Here is a 21,520-nt window from a genome sequence, read left to right as displayed (position 1 = left end):
GACTGGGCCTGATGAAGCCTTCTGGCTTCACAGACCCCAGTAGAACCGTCCAACCCATGCTAGCATGGAAAACGGACGCTAAATGATGATGATGTTGTATGTCCAAATTTGGCCAAATGCATTTTTTTCAGTATTTATTTTTGCTTGAAATAGCCAGTTCTGTTGGTCAAATTATCATATCTCCAGCTGCTTCAGATGCCAAGATATCAAAAACTGTCAAAGTGTAGTACAACAGTTTTGCTATGGAATGGTGAAAATATTTTCTTGTTTTCTGGAAAATATGCAGTTCATTTATGTTTCAGCCTTCAGCTAGATCCAGGAAAAAGAACTGGAGAGCAGGGCAATGTTGTTTTTATATATGTCATTCAATTTCCTCTAGGGATTGATTATATTCCTGTAGATGTCCTCTCAAAGATCTACTACTATAATATGAATTGTTTACCTCTTACTGACATACATACACTTCATTTTTGTGCTGCAGAATGGTAACTTATGCATTACATCAAAACAAAGAACTGAACCTCCTCTTTCTGTTAGATAATGCCTGGCTAATCTGCATAAAGATGGCTCCATACTGAAATATGAATTATAAAGGAGTATGTAGACAACTAATCAAGGTTACACCACCATTCGAATGACTTGGATTTTATTGGTCTGAAGCACCAACTGATCGTGGCCATTGCCAGCCTCCTCTGGCCCCTGTGCCAGTGGCACATAAAAAGCACCCACAAATGGAGTGGTTGGCGTTTGGAAGGGCATCCAGCTGTTGAAACACTGCCAGATCAAATTGGAGCCTGGTGCAGCCTCCTGGCTTCCCAGACCCTGGTTGAACCGTCCAACCCATGCTAGCATGGAAAACGGATGTTAAACGATGATAATGATGATTTCATAAGTATTCCAGTTTTATATTTGTATATCTTTTAAAGGACTTCATGATAGCCATCATAAAATATCTTAAGGTTGTCTTTTATTTCTTTACTTTACCAGCTTTAATCACTCTGATCGTGGAGCCTTGTTTGTGAGCAACAAATTGTCTACTTTTCTTATTCAACGCAGAAGTATACAAAGTAGAACCACTCCATATCACATTAGTGGTAATGAACAGTGTGAGAGGCCTTATATGTGCCTTTGGAAGTCTGTGCACTTAGCTCTAGCCATCAAGAACTACCAGATACATTTAACTTAATTCTTTGATATCTTTACTTTGTATTTCAGTTAATTGTACATCACATGAAAGAATGTTCTCTTTCTAATGACAATAATGTCTGGGATTTTCTCTGTTCTTATAGTTAATTTGATCAAGCTCTTGTAAGATAACATAAGAGTTAAGACAGATTTACTTGCTGAAGCTCAGTATGCATGTGTACAGTTTAAAAATGCTGGAAAGATATTATGAACCTAACTGATCTTTCACTTAGTTGTTAATACCCATGAAGAGTTTTGAGAAGATAATTTTGCAATGCAGTCACATGCTGATTTTTTATCTTTTACCTGTTTCAGTCATTAGACTATGGCCATGCTGAGGCACTGCCTTGAATTTTTTGTCAAATGCATCAACTTCAGTACTTATTTTTTTTGCAAAGCGTGGCACTTATTCTATTCACTAGCATAGCTAGGGGCGGAGCAGTGGGAGCGGTCCGCCCCGAGCGGCACTTTTGAGTCTGCTGTAGGCAATGTGCATTTTATGTGGGGTCCAAGGGCAGCAATCAGAAGGGCCAGCCCAGACAGCACACGCTCTAGCTATGCTAGTAATTCTATTGGTATCTTTTTACCAAACTGCTAAGTTGCAGAGACATAAACACACCAGCACTGGTTGTCAAGTGGTGAGGTAGAGAGGACATACACATATATACAACAAGCTTCTTTCAGTTTCTTATTTCTTTATTGCTCACAAGGGGCTAAACATAGAGGGGACAAACAAGGACAGACAAAAGGATTAAGTCGATTACATCGACCCCAGTGCGTAACTGGTACTTAATTTATCAACCCCAAAAAGATGAAAGGCAAAGTCGACCTCGGCGGAATTTGAACTCAGAAAGTAGCAGCAGATGAAATAACGCTAAGCACTTCGCCCAGTGTGCTAACGTTTCTGCCAACTCGCCAATTTTTTTTTTTGTTAGAGCGATATGAAATGAAGTGTTTTGCTCAAAAACACAATGCATCGCCTGGTCCAGGAATTGAAACCACAACCATATGATCATGTGTTCAACACCCTAACCACTAAGCTGCACGCCTCCTGAAGCTTCTTTCAGTTTCTGTCTACCAAATCCACTCACAAGGCTTTGGCTGGCTTAAGACTATAGGAGAAGACACTTGTCCAAGGTTCCACGCAGTGGGACTGAACCCCGAACCATGTGGTTAGGAAGCAAGCTACACCTGCAATGATTTCATTGAAATTATAATACTTCACAAGAGTTTGGAAAGCTGATGGAATTAATTAATTCCTCTTGTGCTTGGTACCTGCATACCAAAAGATGGCAGAAAGAAAAAAAAACTTGATATAGAGTACTTTAAGTATTTAAACTGCAGCATCTTAGTAATGTAGCATCTTAGCAACATTAGCAATGTAGTCATAGATTATTGGGGACAGATAATTATAAAAAGTACCATCTATCTTTGGTAAGATGGAATAGATTAAAAAATATCTTGAATGTGTGATTCCAGTGGTGCCACTCTTTACAAGGGTCTGAAGAAACTAGATTATCACTAAATCTCTCAAGTTTGAGAATTTTTTACCTTTTTATTAGTCTTTTTTTTCCTACCTGAATAAATTGATGTGAATATCTAAGCAGTAGTTTTACTCAACAAGAACAACCTATAATTGAAAGATAAAGATAGATACAGGTGTAGCTATGTGGCTAAGAAGCTTGCTTCCCAACTACATGGTCTTGGGTTCAGTCCCACTGTGTAGAACCATGGGCAAGTGTCTTTTACTATAGGCCTGAACAGTCCAAAGCCTTGCAAGTGGATTTGGCAATGGAAACTGAAAGAAGTCTGTCGTGTGTGTGTGTGTGCATTGTATTTGTCCCCCACCCCACCACTTGACAACTGGTGTTAGTTTGTTTACATACCCACAACTTAACAGTTTGGCAAAGGAAACTATTAGAATAAGTATCAGACTTTAAGAATAAGTACTGTAGTCAATTTGTTTGACTAAACTCTTCAAGGCAATGCCCCAGCATGGACACAGTCCAATGACTGAAACAAGTTAAAAAGTAAAAGATATATGAGATGTAAGAGAAAGTGATGAACAATTGTCACAGCAATCTCATTAACCCACCCATTAGCATTTAAACTAGAGCATCTGCCACATTTTTGTATGTGGCAGATGCTCAGGAACAATAAACACTGAAAATGCTCTGAGACCAACTTCCGTCACTTTCCAGGGAGAAAAACTAGAAATAGTTGATAGTTTCCGTTACCTAGGTGACCAAGTCAGCAGCGGGGGCGGGTGTGCTGAAAGTGTAACTGCTAGAGTAAGAATAGCTTGGGCAAAGTTCAGAGAGCTCTTACCTCTGCTGGTGACAAAAGGCCTCTCGCACAGAGTGAAAGGCAGACTGTATGATGCGTGTGTACGAACAGCCATGCTACATGGCAGTGAAACATGGGCCGTAACTGCTGAGGATATGCGTAAGCTCGCTAGAAATGAAGCTAGTATGCTCCGATGGATGTGTAATGCCGGTACTCACACTCGGCAGAGTGTAAGTACCTTGAGAGAAAAGCTGGACCTAAGAAGCATCAGTTGTGGTGTGCAAGAGAGATGTTTGCGCTGGTATGGTCATGTGGCGAGAATGGATGAAGATAGTTGTGTGAAAAAGTGCCACACCCTAGCGGTTGAGGGAACCTGTGGAAGAGGCAGACCCAGGAAAACCTGGGACGAGGTGGTGAAGCACGACCTTCGAACTTTAGGTCTCACTGAGGAAATGACTAGAGACCGAGACCTCTGGAAGTGTGCTGTGCGCGAGAAGACCCGGCAGGACAAGTGAGTCCACAACCCGTGGCCTTCTACATGGGATGGAGCCAGCCTACGTATGCATACCTTCCCTTCTTGGGACACAAAACTCTACTTGTGAAGACGTGTTGAGGCAAGTGAGGATCAGAATCGAAATCGATCAATGGAAATTGCGGATGTGCTACCAGTGCCGGTGGCATGTCGAAACTCTGCTTGTGAAGACCCATTGAGGCAAGTGAGGATCAGAATCGAAATCGATCAATGGAAATTGCAGATGTGTTACCAGTGCCGGTGGCATGTAAGAGAACTTTCCGTTTCGCGACCGTTGCCAGCACCGCCCCGTTTCGTGTCCGTTGCCAGCCTCGCCTGGCCCTCGTGCCGGTGGCACATAAAAAGCACCATCCGTTCGTGGCCGTTTGCCAGCTCTGTCTGGCACCAGTGCGGGTGGCACGTAAAAAGCACCCACTACACTCACGGAGTGGTTGGCGTTAGGAAGGGCATCCAGCCGTAGAAACACTGCCAGATTTGACTGGGCCTGATGAAGCCTTCTGGCTTCACAGACCCCAGTAGAACCGTCCAACCCATGCTAGCATGGAAAACGGACGCTAAATGATGATGATGATGATGATGATGTATCCAGCTAAGATATTCTATCTGTTTTATGTTCAAACTGGCCAGATCCAGCCTCTCACACCTTCCTAACAATGGCATTCTAAGAATAAACAATCGTGGCTGTTGCCAGCCTCACCTGGCACCTGTGCCGGTGGCACATAAAAAGCACCCACTACACTCACGGAATGGTTGGTGTTAGGAAGGGCATCCAGCTGTAGAAACACTGCCAGATCAGACTGGAGCCTGGTGCAGCCTCCTGGCTTCCCAGACCCCGGTTGAACCGTCCAATCCATGCTAGCATGGAAAACGGATGTTAAACGTTGATGATGATGATGATTATCGCAAACTCAAGGCTACAAGGTAATGCATAATTAATTCAAGGCAATGAGAATAAATAAGCATTACTTTTGACAGAATAATCTGAATGTTTAAAAAGTTAAATGTGTTTTCTGTGGAGCCTAGGTTTGTCAATGTCTGCTAATTTAACTTCAGTTTCCGGTTTATTTATTTATCTTGTGGAGAGTTTAAAATAAATAGGTTGGCCAGATTTCTTGAACAGTAAACTTATGTCTTAGCTGTTGCTAGGTTAGGGAGTGTTCGTCAAACAGAAAGTTTAGCTGAGATATTGCACATGTTATGTTTATACTATAGAGAGTCATGTGCACTGAAGCCACTTCATTTTGAGGATGTTTAGAAATTAGTTTTAGCTGTGTAATTGCATGCACTAAACCACCTCTGACTGTTTTTGTGTTGAGGTTGTTGTTGCTCTAGTTCAACCTTGGTCAAGCACACCTATGAGTAAAAGCTTTCCAGTTGTGACCATCTTGTCTGTATATATTTCAAAGATTACATTGCTCAGTGTGTCCTTAAATTTTTTAAAACTAGCATGTTGAGCAACTGCATAGAGGCTCCCTCACTGACTCATTAAGGGTGTGCGTTTGAGAAGTATGTACACTGAGAAGAAAACTGATTAAATTGATTATTTATAGTGATTGCATTAATCTTTTTTACAATTCATCATCATCATCATCGTTTAACCCTTTAGTGTTCGCATTATTCTGCCAAAATTAATCCCTTTTTATCCACATTGCTTTGAACTAATCATGCATTATCTTGTAGCTATGAGATTATGATGAAGTAGCTGTTAATTTTTAAAATGATATTGTAGGGTTAGTGTGAGAGACCAGATCTGGCCAGTTTGAACATAAAACAGGCTGAATACTTTTGGCTGGATATGGCCAGTTTAAATGCTAAAGGGTTAACGTCCGTTTTCCACGCTGGCATGGGTTGGACAGTTCGACCGGGGTCTGGGAAGCCAGAAGGCTGCACCAGGCTCCAGTCTGATCTGGCAGTGTTTCTACAGCTGGATGCCCTTCGTAACGCCAACCACTCTGTGAGTGTAGTTAGTGCTTTTTCGTGCCACCAGCACAGGTGCCAGGGGAGGCTGGCAATGGTCACGATCGGTTGGTGCATTTTACGTGCCACTGGCACTGAAGCCAGTCAAAGTGGGGCTGGCATCAGCCACGTTCGAATGGTGCTTTTTACATGCCACCAGCACAGGGATCACAACTACAATTTCCATTGATTTTTGATGTTGATGTACTTCACTCAATAGGTCTCCTCAAGCACAGGGTCAAAACCAAGAATATAAATAAGTAGGACATTTTTCATATATAACATGAAAACCAGGTTGCATTCATAAACTTTCCAAGTCACAAGACAAATTTAGTTCTGTATATAAATCAAAAAAAGATATTTCAGCATTGTAATAAAACATAATGGTATTCTAAACTAATTAACAGATGAGAAATAAATCTCCCTGACGTTTTTCTATGAAATGTAACATTCCAATGTGATCTGGAATCCATTCTTAAAAACTAGGTGAACTGAAAAAGTGTAGTTTTTTTGTTTTTTTTGTCCTGGAAATACAATCAAATAGTTGCAGACAGTTGGTAACTCATAAAATGCAAGCAAGTATCCTTCCACTTTGCCATCCTGCCTGTGCAAAGTCCACCCTATATCAATATACTATTCTAATCACATACCCATACAATAAGTGAACAACCTTTATTGATGATGTTAATAAAATTTGCCACAAAATAAAGTCATACTGCTACAACCAACTAATTTCCAGCCAATCATGACTGAGCACACCTTCTGAAACCAGAAATGCTGTTATAAAAGCAAATTTCACAAGCCATATAGACATCAAACAATCTAAAACTGACAGGCAGAATATGTTACTCTACTGTACTAAGGTGGTGAGCTGGCAGAAACGTTAGCACGCTGGGCAAAATGCTTAGCGGTATTTTGTCTGCCGCTGCGTTCTGAGTTCAAATTCCACTGAGGTCGACTTAACCCGTTTGTCTGTCCTTGTTTGTTCTCTCTGTGTTTAGCTCCTTGTGGGTAGTAAAGAAATAGGTATTTCATCCACCGCTGCATTCTGAGTTCAAATTACTCTGAGGTTGACTTTGCCTTTCATCCTTTCGGGGTCGATAAATTAAGTACCAGTGACGCACTGGGATCAATGTAATCAACTTAATCCATTTGTCTGTACTTGTTTATCCCCTCTGTGTTTAGCCCCTTGTGGACAATAAAGAAATAAGAATAAGTTATTCTACTTTACCTTTACTTCATAACGGTAAACCCATTCTCCTCCTATGCATCAGGTCTTGGAGACTTCTATTTAAACATCTGCTACAGATTTGAACTTACAACTCATAAGTTGACTCTCTGATACCTTATTCTTTCAAAAATATTACTTCTACTTCCCAACACTGATTAGAACTTTAATCCCAGCTATTCAAATTGTTACACATCAAATAAGTTTATGCAAATAAATTTGCTTTACAACAGCACAGTTTGGAGGTTTGATCTCATTGCAAGACACCTTGGGTCAACTAAAGCTTTGAGTGAATTTGGGAGATGGAAACTGTTCAAAAGCCTGATAGAGGGATGATTCCTGACCTTGTGTGGTAGACTCAATATGTCACTCAGTTTAACATCACCTCCTGGCCCTTACTCTTTTACTTGTTTCAGTCATTTGACTGTGGCTATGCTGGAGCACCAGCTTTAGTCAAAGAAATCTACCCCAGGGCTTATTCTTTGTAAGCCTAGTACTTATTCTATCAGACTCTTTTGCCGAACCATTAAGTTACGGGGACGTAAACACACCAGCATCGGTTGTCAAGTGATGTTGGGGGACAGACACACGAACACACACACACACACACACATATATACATATATACAATGGGCTTCTTTCAGTTTCTGTCTACCAAATCCACTCACAAGGATTTGGTCAGCCCGAGGTTATTGTAAAAGACACTTGCCCAAGGTGCCATGCAGTGGGACTGAACCCAGAACCATGTGGTTGGTAAACAAGCTACTTACCACACAGCCACTCCTGTACCCTTGGGTATTTTTAGCTTAGCACATACCGTTGCAAGCATTCAAGTCAGGTTTCTCTCTTACGGTAACTTCTTCCTTTTCTTTTACATGTTTAGGAGACTCTGAAAAGAGGTAATTAACATTGCTCTTCCTTCTTTAAATAAGTCAATAGGCAAAAAGATAGAAAAGCAATGAATAATATAATTGAAACGCTCAGAATAATGCTTGGTCTCACAATCTCTGAGGTTTCAAATCTTGTATAATATTGTTAAACTGCATTGCAATGACTAGGTTTCCTCTTCAGACCAAAATTATGCCAAGGATGCCCTCTACATTAAAAAAATACTTTTAAATGGGAGTTCACTTAACTATGTTTTCTTCATGCAGAAGACATCCCTGGGAAATTTTCCAATGCAATTATTCTGCATACTGAGTCAGTGAATGTTTTTTTCACAAAAATTCTATATATTCTCACATTCATTCTAAAGTCTGATATCTTCAGTAAGACTATGCTTCATTGAGGAGGTCAAATAAAACCAAAACATGTCTAGAGTTATTGCTATTTACCAAAGGCAAAACTCACTCCTCAATGCACACTCTTATTTAATTTTTAATCAATGTTTCTGAGTTGTTTCCCTTATCTTTGACACGTATTCTCTTTAGCATTGGTGATTTATCTTTCCATTACAAGATTTATTGTTATTGATTAAATAGAAACACTTCAGTCCTGACCAGTTGTTCACTCATATTGGAATACTACTCACATTTCTGGAATAGTACTGCTCCTACAAACTAAAACATTCTAGACTACATAAAAAAAAAACTGTTCAGTAGATTGTCGAAGATTCACTCACCAACATACTACACCACAGCCACTGAGGAAGTGCGGTACACTGAAATTACGTGATCTGGTAGTTCCAGCACCTATACCAGATGGTTCTCATCTACTACAATATATGTATGTGCTTATAGCACCATGCATCTATATGAGAGGACCTCTCAAGGTTAATACCACAACATTTGGTGTTCTAATAATACATCCATGTGTAGTAGAATATACAGATTACTTTTTGGTATTAGTACTGCTTCTATTGCTAATTTTATTTTTGAATAAGCATGCTGACTATTTGTGATGCCAGTTGCTGAAAAGCCACTGTTGTTCTATATATCATTGACAGTGAGATTTGGCTGGTATGTGGGGCTGGATGTCTGCCACTGAGGAAGCATAGTATGCTGAAATCACAAGATCTGGCTGTTTTGGCACCTGTACTAGACGGTTTGCATTATGATATATGTCTGTGCTTTTAGCACTGTACATCTATATAAGAGGACCTCTCAGGGCAAATACCACAGTAATCAGTGCTCTAATAATACATTTACATCTAGTAGGATGTGGTTTCCTACATGTCAGATTTATCTAACACCATGGTAAAGATGGAAGATTTAATTATATGAATTCAAACTCTATTTTGATTTTGACTTTTCATTAATAAATAGCATGGGTTACCAAAACTTTTAATATTTGAGGTGTGGCTGGTATTTATCACTTTAAATACTGCTGTATGGTATAACTAGTTTACATATATAGTGTTTCTTCTCTTTGTCCATTTTACTACTGCTGCAAATCTTTTGCCCTTCTGAACCAGCACAAACATTTTTCTTCTTTGTCCTGTCATTTTGTAGGGGTTACCCTTAGAACCCATACTAAATACTATTCTAAGTCATTTCTCCTAAGAATTGCAGTCTGCTGTAATTCCCTCCAGTGCATATTTTTTCTGCAAACATCAATCTTGCAAATATTTAACTCTATTTGTCTCACCAGTCTGGGAGGCCTTGCAAAGATCATCGATACTGCTCCTCTCTCACTGCTTGACTGATGTAAAAAAAAAGAAATGCAAGAAATTGATTGGACATCTCATGAGATACTTTGTAGTATATGAGGGATTGTTGAAAAGTTCCTGGCTTTGGATAGAAGGAAATACTGGAGGATCAGTTAATTATGATTTTACTTAACATATTCTCCTCTCAAATTCACACATTTATTGCAGCAGTCCTTCAGTTTTTCTAAGCCTTGTAAAAGAACTCAGAAGGTTTGGTCTCCAACCAGACTTTTCATGATACCCTTAAAGCCAGGAACTTTTCAGCACTTCCTCATATATTTCTTTGCCAGTAGCTCTTTTCTATTTCAAAATTCTTAGAACTATTTCCTGCACTGAAAGTCAGGTAGTTATTTAACTCAAATACTCAGCTGTTATTAGATTGCCAATCTCACTACTCATTAGTTCTCAAAAACAAGTGTCCTATTATTAGATCTCATCATCATCATCGTTTAATGTCCGTTTTCCATGCTAGCATGGGTTGGACGGTTCGACCAGGGTCTGGGAAGGTAGGAGGCTGCACCAGGCCCAGTCTGATCAGGCAGTGTTTCTGCAGCTGGATGCCCTTCCTAATGCCAACCACTCTGAGTGTAGTGGCTCCTTTTTATGTGCCACCGGCATAGGTGCCAGGGGAGGCTGGCAACGGCCATGATCGGTTGGTGCTTTTTACATGCCACTGGCACAGAAGCCAGTCAAGGTGGCGCTGGCATCGACCATGTACAGATGGTGCTTTTTACGTGCCACCGGTACAGGTGCCAGGGGAGGCTAAAAATAAAGTATATTATAAAACACACATCTGATCTGGTACTACATAATTGTTGATACTAAACAGTGTCATTCATTATTATTGTTAATGTTGTTGTCACCATCATCATGTGTCCATTTTTCCATCCTTTCATCATAAAATGGCTTTGATGAGTTTACTCCACCGCAGTATGTTGTCCTTTGTTATTTCCATCTTGAGATCAACCTTCACCATTTCCTTGAACTTCCTCTTCAGTAAGAATTCCTTCCACTTTGGTCATTTCACTCTCATTCACCAAATTATCATCCTTCATATGCAGCATGTGCATACAAGTGCAGTCTTCTCTCTTTCCTTTAAAGCATAATTTTTTTCTTTATCTCTAATCCTACATGCTTGTGAACATAACACACATACTGGCTATGTATAGATTAAGGATTGTATTTTGAGTAGTGATGGACAAAATAATCAACTTTAAAAGAAAAACTCTTTTAAGCACTTATGAAATACCATTTATATTAAAATCTTAGCTATAAATTTATATACAATTTTGGATGTCACACCAGTTTTGATGTTAGAGTTCCTGCTGTGGTATTAAATGTATGTGGCAAGGATAACAACCTATTGACAAATTTTCCAGCCTAACATTACAAATCTAGTGGAACACACATGCTAACATTACACACCCAACAGAGCATACCAGCCACATCTCTTGCCTGTACTCTGCATGCAATACCCATATCTTGCCACCATGAAGCATCACACTTTATAAATATGCATCATATAAGCTGCCCTTTACTCAAATAGAGAAACCTTTTGATACCACAGAGGTAATAGTTCCTTAAACTTTTTCTGCTCCATCCTAAATCTAGTTACTATGCTTTCACTTAAAAATATTCTTTGGACTCCCTCTTGTAATTCATGCTAATATAAGTTAGAGGATTATGAAAATATTATGTTTTATTTTACAACCATATGAACTTTGTGAAGTCATTCATTGGACCATAAATGAAATTAATATATGCATATCAATTGTGAATATTTTTTATTAAAAGAAAATTAGTGCATGAAATTTACTTATTTTCTCTTCCAGTCAGAAGACATCATTATTTAAATGGAAACCTGACTTAGATGTGGCAATTGAAGAATATTCAAAAGCTGGTAATCCAACTAATTTTGTATTTGTTTACATTGTGTCAATTTTTATATACACTTCACTTATTTATATGAACCTTTGTGTTTATGTCTAAAGTAACATGCTCCCTACCATCCCAATGCAAGCTTAATTGAAAGGTGTTTGGTGGACTAAAAGAAAATTTAGGTGAACTTCTGTACTACATAACTGAATTTCTGTATTACATAACTGACTATGTGAATGACTAGTGGATAACCTACTTCAGATATTTTCAGTATCTTAGTGACTTTTCTTAATTTGTCCAGTTGCCTTCCCTGTTTTCATATTCTTAAGAATTATTTCGGCTATGTTGCTCTTCATTTCAACAACAGGTCCCTCTGTTGAGTCTACTTAAAGTACTCTCTCTCTCTCTCTCTCTCCTCTCTCTCTCTCTCTCTCCTCTCTCTCTCTCTCCCCTCTCCCCCCCTCTCTCTCCCCCCTCTCTCTCTCTCTCTCATTCATTCATTCATTCATTCATTCATTCTCCTTATTTAGTAATTTCACAAAGTAACATTTCCATACCTCTTTCTTTTTGCTGTCAGTAAGTATAGCATGCATCTATCATTGCCTGTATGTGTCATCCTGATTTATACTGATACACTACTTTGCAGTCCAGAACATCCACTCACAATCTCTGATCATCATTTTGCAGGAAAAATTGGCAAACCTCTTACCTTCTGCTTCTCCACAATCTCTCATGACTTATTTTCCAGACATATGACAGGGAGAAGAGATTCTTCAGGATCATACCATTACAATTGGTGATGAAACCACTTCAGGCACAATGCTGTTGAGTTTGGTCCGATCAAGAATTTCCTTATAACATGGTCTTGTCATCACATGCACAAGATGCTACACACCTTCTCTGGAAGTGTTCTCTCTTCCATCTAAGTATCTTGATTTGATATCTGTACAAGGAGGTTGTGAAGAATACCATTTGTATGCCATCAACTTAGTGCATGTCTTAATTCCATTGCAATGGTAGACACTCTTTTGCATGGTCTCCCAAACGTAGCATACACGAGATGAATACAATTTGAAATTTCATTACATATAGAGGAATCCTTATTGTGGTTACTTCTGATATAACAGAAATGATTAACTTGTTCAAAAGGGTGGTAATGTATTTGAAAAGGGGATGCTTTTGTTCGAGGTGGAGATTGCACCAAGACCATTGTTTTTTTTCTATAAAATAGACACCAGACAATGAAAATCTCTCTCTCTCTCCAATCCTCAGGAACCTTGCTTGATTGTCAACCTTTGTGATGTTTTGGCTTCTGACATCTACTTTGAACTTTCTCAGTTTAAGGTCTTCACTGCTCTTAAACTAAGAATAAAAAGTAGGAAATATTAATCTGATTTGCTTATTATCATGTTAATTTTGGCACAAAATATTGTAGTTCATAAAAATATAATTAAATATTTTACTACGAGTCATAATTATTTTTTTATGTGCATGTGTGTGAGAGAGAAAGGGAGAAAAAAATTTTTTAATCTGTGTAATGACTTCTTTCTCCCTTTTTTCTTTTTCTTTTTTAACAGCTGTTTGCTTCAGAACTTGCAAAGCTTATGATCTAGCAAAGAATGCATATTTAAAAGCTGCAGAACTTCAAGCTCAGACAAATGCGTATCCTTTCATGGGCTTTTGGCCATTATACTGTTGTGGTTTGATTCATAATTCTATGTTGTATGCAGGCAGGGAGTTCAGAGGATTAACAAATACTGTTTGGTTAGACTAACAAAAAAACTGAGAGTGTGAATACACCAGATGTATTAAAGTAACTAGCAATATGATTAACATGATACTAGGAGCTGTAGACCGCAATGCTAGTTTAATGGAAGCCTGTTATATAGATGACATACTTAGATGGAGCTGGTCATGTCATATTGTCCTTGAGTTAGTGGTTGGCGTTAGGAAGGGCATCCAGCTGTAGAAACACTGCCAGATCAGACTGGGCCTGGTGCAGCCTCTTGGCTTCCCAGACCCCAGTCGAACCGTCCAACCCATGCTAGCATGGAAAGCGGACGTTAAACGATGATGATGATGATGAGTTAGAGAAGGAGCTAGAAGGCATTTTGAAAACTATTATCTTTGCTGAAAATGAACCTTTCTGCTCTCTTTGTGAAACCTTTGAGAAGTATGTGTATATCTAAGACCTGTCTTTCAGGATTGGGCATATATCTGCACCTGTATCCTCATATCTGAGGATACAAGAGCAAATTTTTTGGGGAAGAATGGCAGTTAACCATACATGCAAATTTCCACTCTCCATACCACTGATGTTATCCAAGGGAAAAGCTGCCACTTTAAAGACAATACTGCTTTACACCGGTATAATTGCACACATTACTGTCAGTAGACAAAGGCCTAGACAGACAACACAAGCCATCCTACCTGATGCTTTAACAGTTCCACTAAACTAGTGTTCTGGACAGGTACTTTTTTTTTTGTTGACTCTAAAAGAATAAAAGACAAAGTTGACCTCAGCTCTATTCAAACTCAGAGCACAGTCAGAGCAAATACCCCACACAAGGCAGTAGTCCAACTTTTGTGCAGTTAATGTACAGGATCTACAGTATCTAAAGCAGAACAAGTTGACTGTGTGACTATGATCAGTTCAGGTACAAATGAGCTAAGAAGGTGACTAGGCATCAAACATACTTGAAGTGTTATTATAGAAATTAAGTGGTACGAGCAGACCATTAAAAACATAGGAAGAGACTGACCTGAAAACAATGTCTCTCACAGAAGAGATCCTATTCAGCAACTCTCTCTAGCTATGGCAGCATACAAAAATCATAAAAATTATCATGATCAGGATGTATTTAGTTTGAATCTTCAACATTCTTAAACTGCATTATATTTCTCCACTGTTTTCTGTTTCTGCAATCATTTCCCCTAGCTGAATCCAAAATGATTTTAACAGAAATTGTACTAAGTTCAATTGTCATATGAAGTAAAGTATCTAAGATTCTGTGCCTTGAGTGGGGAAGAAAGGAAAATGGTGGTTTTTTCATTTGGGCTGCAGGCAAAGTAGATGGATGTATGCTTAAATTTTACAATAATGTAAAATTGCAATAGAACGACTGGGTTCACTTCACAACCTCATGGTTTGGGGTTTTAATTCCACTGCAGCACCTTGAGCAGATATCTTCTAACATAGTTTTGGGTCATGAAATTTTGTGGTTGAAAATTATGTGGAAGTCTGTCAAAGAGACCATATCTGTTCTTGGTGGGGGCAGGGAGGAATTTAATCAGTTACTCAATTTAACACCACCCTTGGGTACCTTGGACAGAGCCCACTCAAATCTAAACAATCAGATCAAGTCTCTGGTTTGAGGATAACTTTCTCCCATCAATCATGGAGGCCATGAAAGAGCATGGACACAACCTTTCCTTTTCTAGCCAAGCCAAAAGACAGTCAGTCCTTAAAAATCATTACTGATAATGACAAAACAAGACATACTTTGAGTTTATTCAAAATAATAAAGGACCTACTATAACGTGTTTTCTTTCAGTATAATTCAGTATTTTGAAGCAAATTAAGGATTTGCTACCTTGGTGTTAAAAGCTGTATTTAATGAGATATTAAAATGTTTCTAAAAGGTGATACAACTAAAGTATTTTTCCTTAATTCTAATCAGAAAATTTTATGCTGGCAAGTAAGTTATTTGCTTTTCTTTTTCTTTCCCTCTCTGTTACAATAGACTTATATCTTTTAATATATTACACACTGAATTTTGTTGCCTTTTGATTTTTGAACTGAGGAGAACATATAGCTTGATGTTTCTAAGTTTTTCCCCTTTTTAATAATGTATTCTGACTACAATGTTGGTTCTTGGGTAAATCCTATGATAAATAATACAAAAGGAATTTCAAATTCTCAGTATTAAAAATGGTAAATTCAGCAAATAATAGATAGTTCGGTTGGAAACTTTTAGTGATTGTTTATTTCAGAAAACATATTGGAAATATGAGTAGAAAATATTTATAAAGAGTGTGTGTGTGTGCATGCATGTATGTGTGTGTTTCCAATTCTATTTCATGTTTCAAGAAAAATAATTGTATATCTCTTAAAGTGAGAATTAAGAATGAGGGCAAACCATTCTGAATTATCCATTTCTGGTATGACTTTAAATAATTAACTAAAATAAACTGCTTCTTCTCATGATATACTTGATTAAGATTTTGAACAGTTAAAACATTTTTCAGCAACAAACTTGTCTTTTCATCAATCTGATGAGAAGTGATATTTTAAAAAAGAATAGCTGTATATCTGAGTTACAAGTACAACATTTAATAATAAATAAATCTAAGTAGTTCTTGACTAGTGTTAAAAAGGGAAAACTTGGTTAAACATCTCAGTAATGTCTCTTTACTCTTATCTACTATATTACTAAGTTTAGAAGAGAGATTCATCCCCAAAATCTCTTCATTTACACAAAATCTGTAGACCAGATAAAAAAAGGTACGATGCAGTGTGTCTCTCAATGAACAGATAATCTGCTGGTACCTGTCATCTCTGCAGATAGTGTTGGCTACTGGCTTCTTTGTTAGAGACTCTTGCAAAGAAATAAAATTTAGTTTAAAATCTCTGACTATCACTCAATGACTTTTCAATCTAGCCTTAACGCTTGCCTAATAAATAGCAACAATATTTGCTATTTGTCTTCATACCTAACAGTTTCGGATCTTTTCAGTTTGAACGGCAGTTTTTAACATAATTTCTAGGTAACTAAAAATTTTAAACTTCGTATACTGGTAGAATGTGTTTATAAAACATCTTTTTCTCTTGGCTTTATTGAGAAAATTCTATAGTTTGTAAGATACTTGTTGTTTTTTTTCTTCAATTTCTGCAATTTCAACCAATCAATGACATCCATTGAGGTAAAAAAAAACATTCTGTGCCGTATGAATATGTCCCTTGTTTAAGAAACAGATTGGGTTTATTTACATTTGTGAAGAAAAAAAGATACCCTTCCCTCCACCCCTAACCCTAACCCTAAAACAGATTGAAATGCAATAGATCAATATTAGGGTCATAATTATGGGTGACAATTTCATATGACACTGCTAGAAAAAACTGCCGTTCAAACCGAAAAGATCCACAGTTTCTTTATTTGGAAATGTTTGTTGTTTGTAAGTTAAGCAATCGACTAGTATGTATGAATGTGGGTGGTGGCAGTGGTGGATGGATGGATTTAATTTAATTCAAATTTGTTTTTATGAGTTTTATAAAATGTTTCCTATGCTATATTTTAGGAGCTATGAACAGGTTGCATTACTTTGCAAAGAAACTAAACAACTGGAACAAGCCGCAGAGCTACTAGAAAAAGCTTCAGCAATGTTCATGGATCATGGAACACCTGATTCAGCTCGACTGGTGCTTGAGAAAGGAGCTAAGTATGTTTATGTTTGTGGTAAAAATATATTACTTTGCAGCATGGAAGGTGTTTATAAGCCATTTAAACAACACACAAAACCGTTAGATTCACTTCAACATTTAGATTTAATTTGTCAAAATATTTTCATCGCTTTGAGACCGTGACCTGTTCACTGACAAAACTTCGTGCTGCATCTCAAAGCGATGAAAATATTTTGACAAATTAAATTTAAATGTTGAATTGAATGTAACGGTTTTGTGTGTTTCTTAAATGGCTTATAAATACCTTCCATGCTGCAATTGTTTTTGTTCCAGCACACGATCTCAGATCAAGTCACTCGCTATGCAAGTACATCTCCGTAATATATTACTTTGTTGTGTCATAATCTTTGTCGTCGTAATTGTTGCTGTTTAGAACTAAATCCACCTTGACTGAACAGATCTATGATCAAGGTCATTACAGCTGTTACACTTCTGTCTCTTTCCTTAGCATAGTTTACCAGGACTGCATTATACAATGTGTCTATCTTCTCTAAGATGGTAACAGATGATTTAAAGCAGATTTAGCTACTGTTTCTAGCAGGTCAGGTAATTGTATAGAGGCCCCCTTATGTCTCACTGTTGGTTATTCATGATAGTATTGTTGAAACAAGTGTCATACGTTCATATGCTCATCTTAACTTCAAATATCAATGGAGAAATAATGGTAGTTTTTATTGTTATCATTGTCTTCCTCAAGACAAATAGAGTAATGGTCCTTGTTTGATAGCATTAACAAAAGAATTTCTTAAATAGGTGTGACATATTGATAGGGGAGAGAAAAATGAGATAGTGCAAAAATATATAGATATATATGTATAATAAAGAGAAAACAAAACTTTATAAGACATACACTCATTTCAGCAAACTGCTAAAATAATTACATAACAATAGCAACATTATGCAATTATGTATTTTACTTCATCAGAGTCCTGCAATATTTATATATGAAGTCATTTCAAGTGGAATTTAAAACCTAGTAAATGAGTCTGCTTAAACAGGAAATATTAATTATTGTTCATATGCAAGCATATGAACAAATTCCTCATGAAAACAAGTTTCAACTGCAGACCATCTGACTATTCCTGCCATCAGTCACATTGATCATTCCTTCATGAATACAATAATTACTTGACATCCACCAGCTCTATCACAGAGGTATCTCTTGTACAAATGATAGGCAGTCTGATCATTTCTACTGAAATTCTCCCCTATCAGCAACCCACAAGTCACACATTGACTTAGGTCCCTAGTCAGTCAATGAGAATTGTACAATTCATTAACCTGTGCCTTTGTGCCATGAATCTCCAATAAGTTCCTCCATTCATCTTTCTGTCACCTGAAGGACTGCATGTTGCAGCAAGAAACTTTTGAGTAGCAACAAACTGAATCAGCAACTTTCAATGAATAAGTAAACACTACTACATATACTGAGTTTTTTTAAAATCAAAATCAAATTCGATGACTGGCATCCATGCTAGTGGACTGCTAGGAGTACCATGCGAGCATGATCGTTGCCAGAGCAACAAGCTGGCCTTTGTGTCGGTGGCACGTAAAAAACACCATTCGAGTGTGATCGTTACCTGCGTCGCCTTACTGGCACATGAAAAAACATTCGAGCAAGATCGTTTCCAGTGCTGCTGGACTGGCTCCTGTGCAAGTGGCACATAAAAAGCATCATTTGAGCATGGCCGTTGCCAGTACCGCCTGACTGGCCTGCATGCCAGTGACACATAAAAGCGCCCACTACACTTTCAGAGTGGTTGGCGTTAGCAAGGGCATCCAGCTATAAACTCTGCCTGATCAGATTGGAGTCTGGTTCACCAATCCTCAGTCAAATCGTCCAACCCATGCTAGCATGGAAAGCGGACGTTAAACAATGATGATGATGATTTACCAGAGCATATATGAGCTGAATCAGATTGATTTATGTGGTCTTCTAAGAATCAATAAACTATCATCATCATCATCATCGTTTAGCGTCCGTTTTCCATGCTAGCATGGGTTGGACGGTTCTACTGGGGTCTGTGAAGCCAGAAGGCTTCATCAGGCCCAGTCAAATCTTGCAGTGTTTCTACGGCTGGATGCCCTTCCTAACGCCAACCACTCCGTGAGTGTAGTGGGTGCTTTTTACGTGCCACCCGCACTGGTGCCAGACAGAGCTGGCAAACGGCCACGAACGGATGGTGCTTTTTATGTGCCACCGGCACGAGGGCCAGGCGAGGCTGGCAACGGACACGAAACGGGGCGGTGCTGGCAACGGTCGCGAAACGGAAAGTTCTCTTACATGCCACCGGCACTGGTAACACATCTGCAATTTCCATTGATCGATTTCCATTGATCGATTTCGATTCTGATCGTCACTTGCCTCAACGGGTCTTCACAAGCAGAGTTTTGACATGCCACCGGCACTGGTAGCACATCCGCAATTTCTATTGATCGATTTCGATTCTGATCCTCACTTGCCTCATCACGTCTTCACAAGTAGATTTGTGTCCCAAGAAGGGAAGGTATGCATACGTAGGCTGGCTCCATCCCATGTAGAAGGCCACGGGTTATGACTCACTTGTCCTGCCGGGTCTTCTCGCGCACAGCACACTTCCAGAGGTCAACAGCAAAATATGAACTTGCACTAACCCAAGAGCCAGTTATCAAATACCCGACTCATTTGGTTAACTTACTTCCTGAAAATATCATGTTTGTCATCAGTACTTTATATAGTAAACTTTTTCTGGTACTCAACTGGAATCCTCAACCAAATGGCACCCAAAACTCAAAAAAGATGTGTCTTAATTAGAGTCAAAATAATTTGCTCTAATTTGTGTTAATCTGTGGTCATTAAAAGAAAAAAAAAAGTTTTTACTGTATCTAAAATGGATCATTGCTACTCAATGTACAGTATTTTATTTTACTGCATTTACAATATTTGTTTTGTATTTGGTTAATAAAACTTGTTCTTCACTTAACTTATACATATATTTCTTCCTATTTCTTTCATTTCTATGTATATTCAGAATATTAATGATAATACTGATGCATATATAGAGTTTTAATCAGTTTCATAAGGTACTTAGTAATTTAAAAAGCAATATCTGAAAAATGCGGTCATCTAGCAACTATGTGCTCTCAGTGGTGCCAAATAGGAGTTGGGATGGTGGTTGCTGTAATAAGAATCATAAAGGTGTTACCTGTTCTCTTTTTCTTTTCTGTTAATTTATATTTCTTTTATTTTAATTAGATAATATTCTTTCATTTCAGAATGGTTGAACAAGAATTCCCCTTAAAAGCAGTTCATATGTACAAAAAGGCTAGTGCCATTGCCGATGTAAGTTTGAAATTTATGCCAGGGATAAAATGTATTGCCTTAAATGATGAGAGTGGGTTTAGTTTACATATCATCATTCTTCACACACACACATACTTACGTACACATGCATAAATATGTACATTATATGATGTCTTGCAAACAACTTGCACATGCAAGTGCTACCAGTCAAAAACTTCACATACCAGAAGCCAGCAAGTGTATGGAGTCATCAGGAGAGAATGTGCGCCATTTCGGGGCCTACCTCTTGACGGCATCAATGCGCACCAGCCCCGCCTCACTGATATGAGGCCCCGCTTACTAGATCAACTGGTTATCAAATAAAGCTCAATATTCTTCTAGCCATCGCTCATTGTCTCTTTTTTACCAAATCCAGTGGCTAGATTCTCCACCATAGTTTGGATATCGGTTATGGTGGTATTGACTTTATGATGAGTTAGGCCTAGCAATAACAACAGTCGTCTCACACTGTGTCCAACAAACCCTCTACATCCAACTTCGATTGGAAAATGCTCCGCTTTCCAGCCTATGTCTTCACATTCCTCAAGGAGGTTTACATAATGGTCAATCTTTTGGGTCCGAGTGGCGTCCATGTTATCTTTTATTCTTTTATCATGTATTCTTTTACTACTTTCAATCAAAGGATTTAGTCAATTGCATCATCTCAATCATCCCATGTACTAATTTCAATCTGTTATTCAAAGAGTCAATGAATATAGATGAATTAATCAAATAACACTTTAGCAAACGAACACATGATGCCAGTAAACATTAACACAGGAATCCATACATGTGTGTGTGTGTGTAAGTGTACACACATATAAACACACATACACAAAGATATAAAACACATACAAGCAGATATGTATGTGTATTGGGGTGTTTATACACAAAAATATTTGTATACATATATAAATGTATATTTGGTCATTTGTTTAGTGTTAGTGTTTCCATGCTGGCATGGGTTAGATAGGTAATTATTTGAGGCAGGATTTTATAGCTGCCAATCTTTACCTACTTTTTCA

At 38.1% G+C, this 21,520-nt stretch overlaps 1 protein-coding gene across 1 annotated transcript in view; it reads left to right on the top strand.

Moving 5' to 3' along the window:
- The window catches only part of LOC115218673 (gamma-soluble NSF attachment protein), a 36,183-nt gene that overhangs the window by 6,498 nt on the left and 8,165 nt on the right, over nucleotides 1–21,520 (top strand). Inside the window, exons 2-6 of the mRNA XM_029788603.2 lie at nucleotides 11,667–11,734; nucleotides 13,290–13,374; nucleotides 15,393–15,410; nucleotides 17,011–17,151; nucleotides 20,429–20,495. Coding sequence (XP_029644463.1) covers nucleotides 11,667–11,734; nucleotides 13,290–13,374; nucleotides 15,393–15,410; nucleotides 17,011–17,151; nucleotides 20,429–20,495 — 379 coding nt within the window. The remainder of the gene's footprint in view (nucleotides 1–11,666; nucleotides 11,735–13,289; nucleotides 13,375–15,392; nucleotides 15,411–17,010; nucleotides 17,152–20,428; nucleotides 20,496–21,520) is intronic.

The sequence above is a fragment of the Octopus sinensis genome, linkage group LG1 (assembly GCF_006345805.1).
Source record: "Octopus sinensis linkage group LG1, ASM634580v1, whole genome shotgun sequence".
NCBI lineage: Eukaryota > Metazoa > Mollusca > Cephalopoda > Octopoda > Octopodidae > Octopus > Octopus sinensis.
The sequence above is the reverse complement of the archived record's forward strand: the minus strand, read 5'-3'. Positions and strand labels throughout refer to the sequence as shown.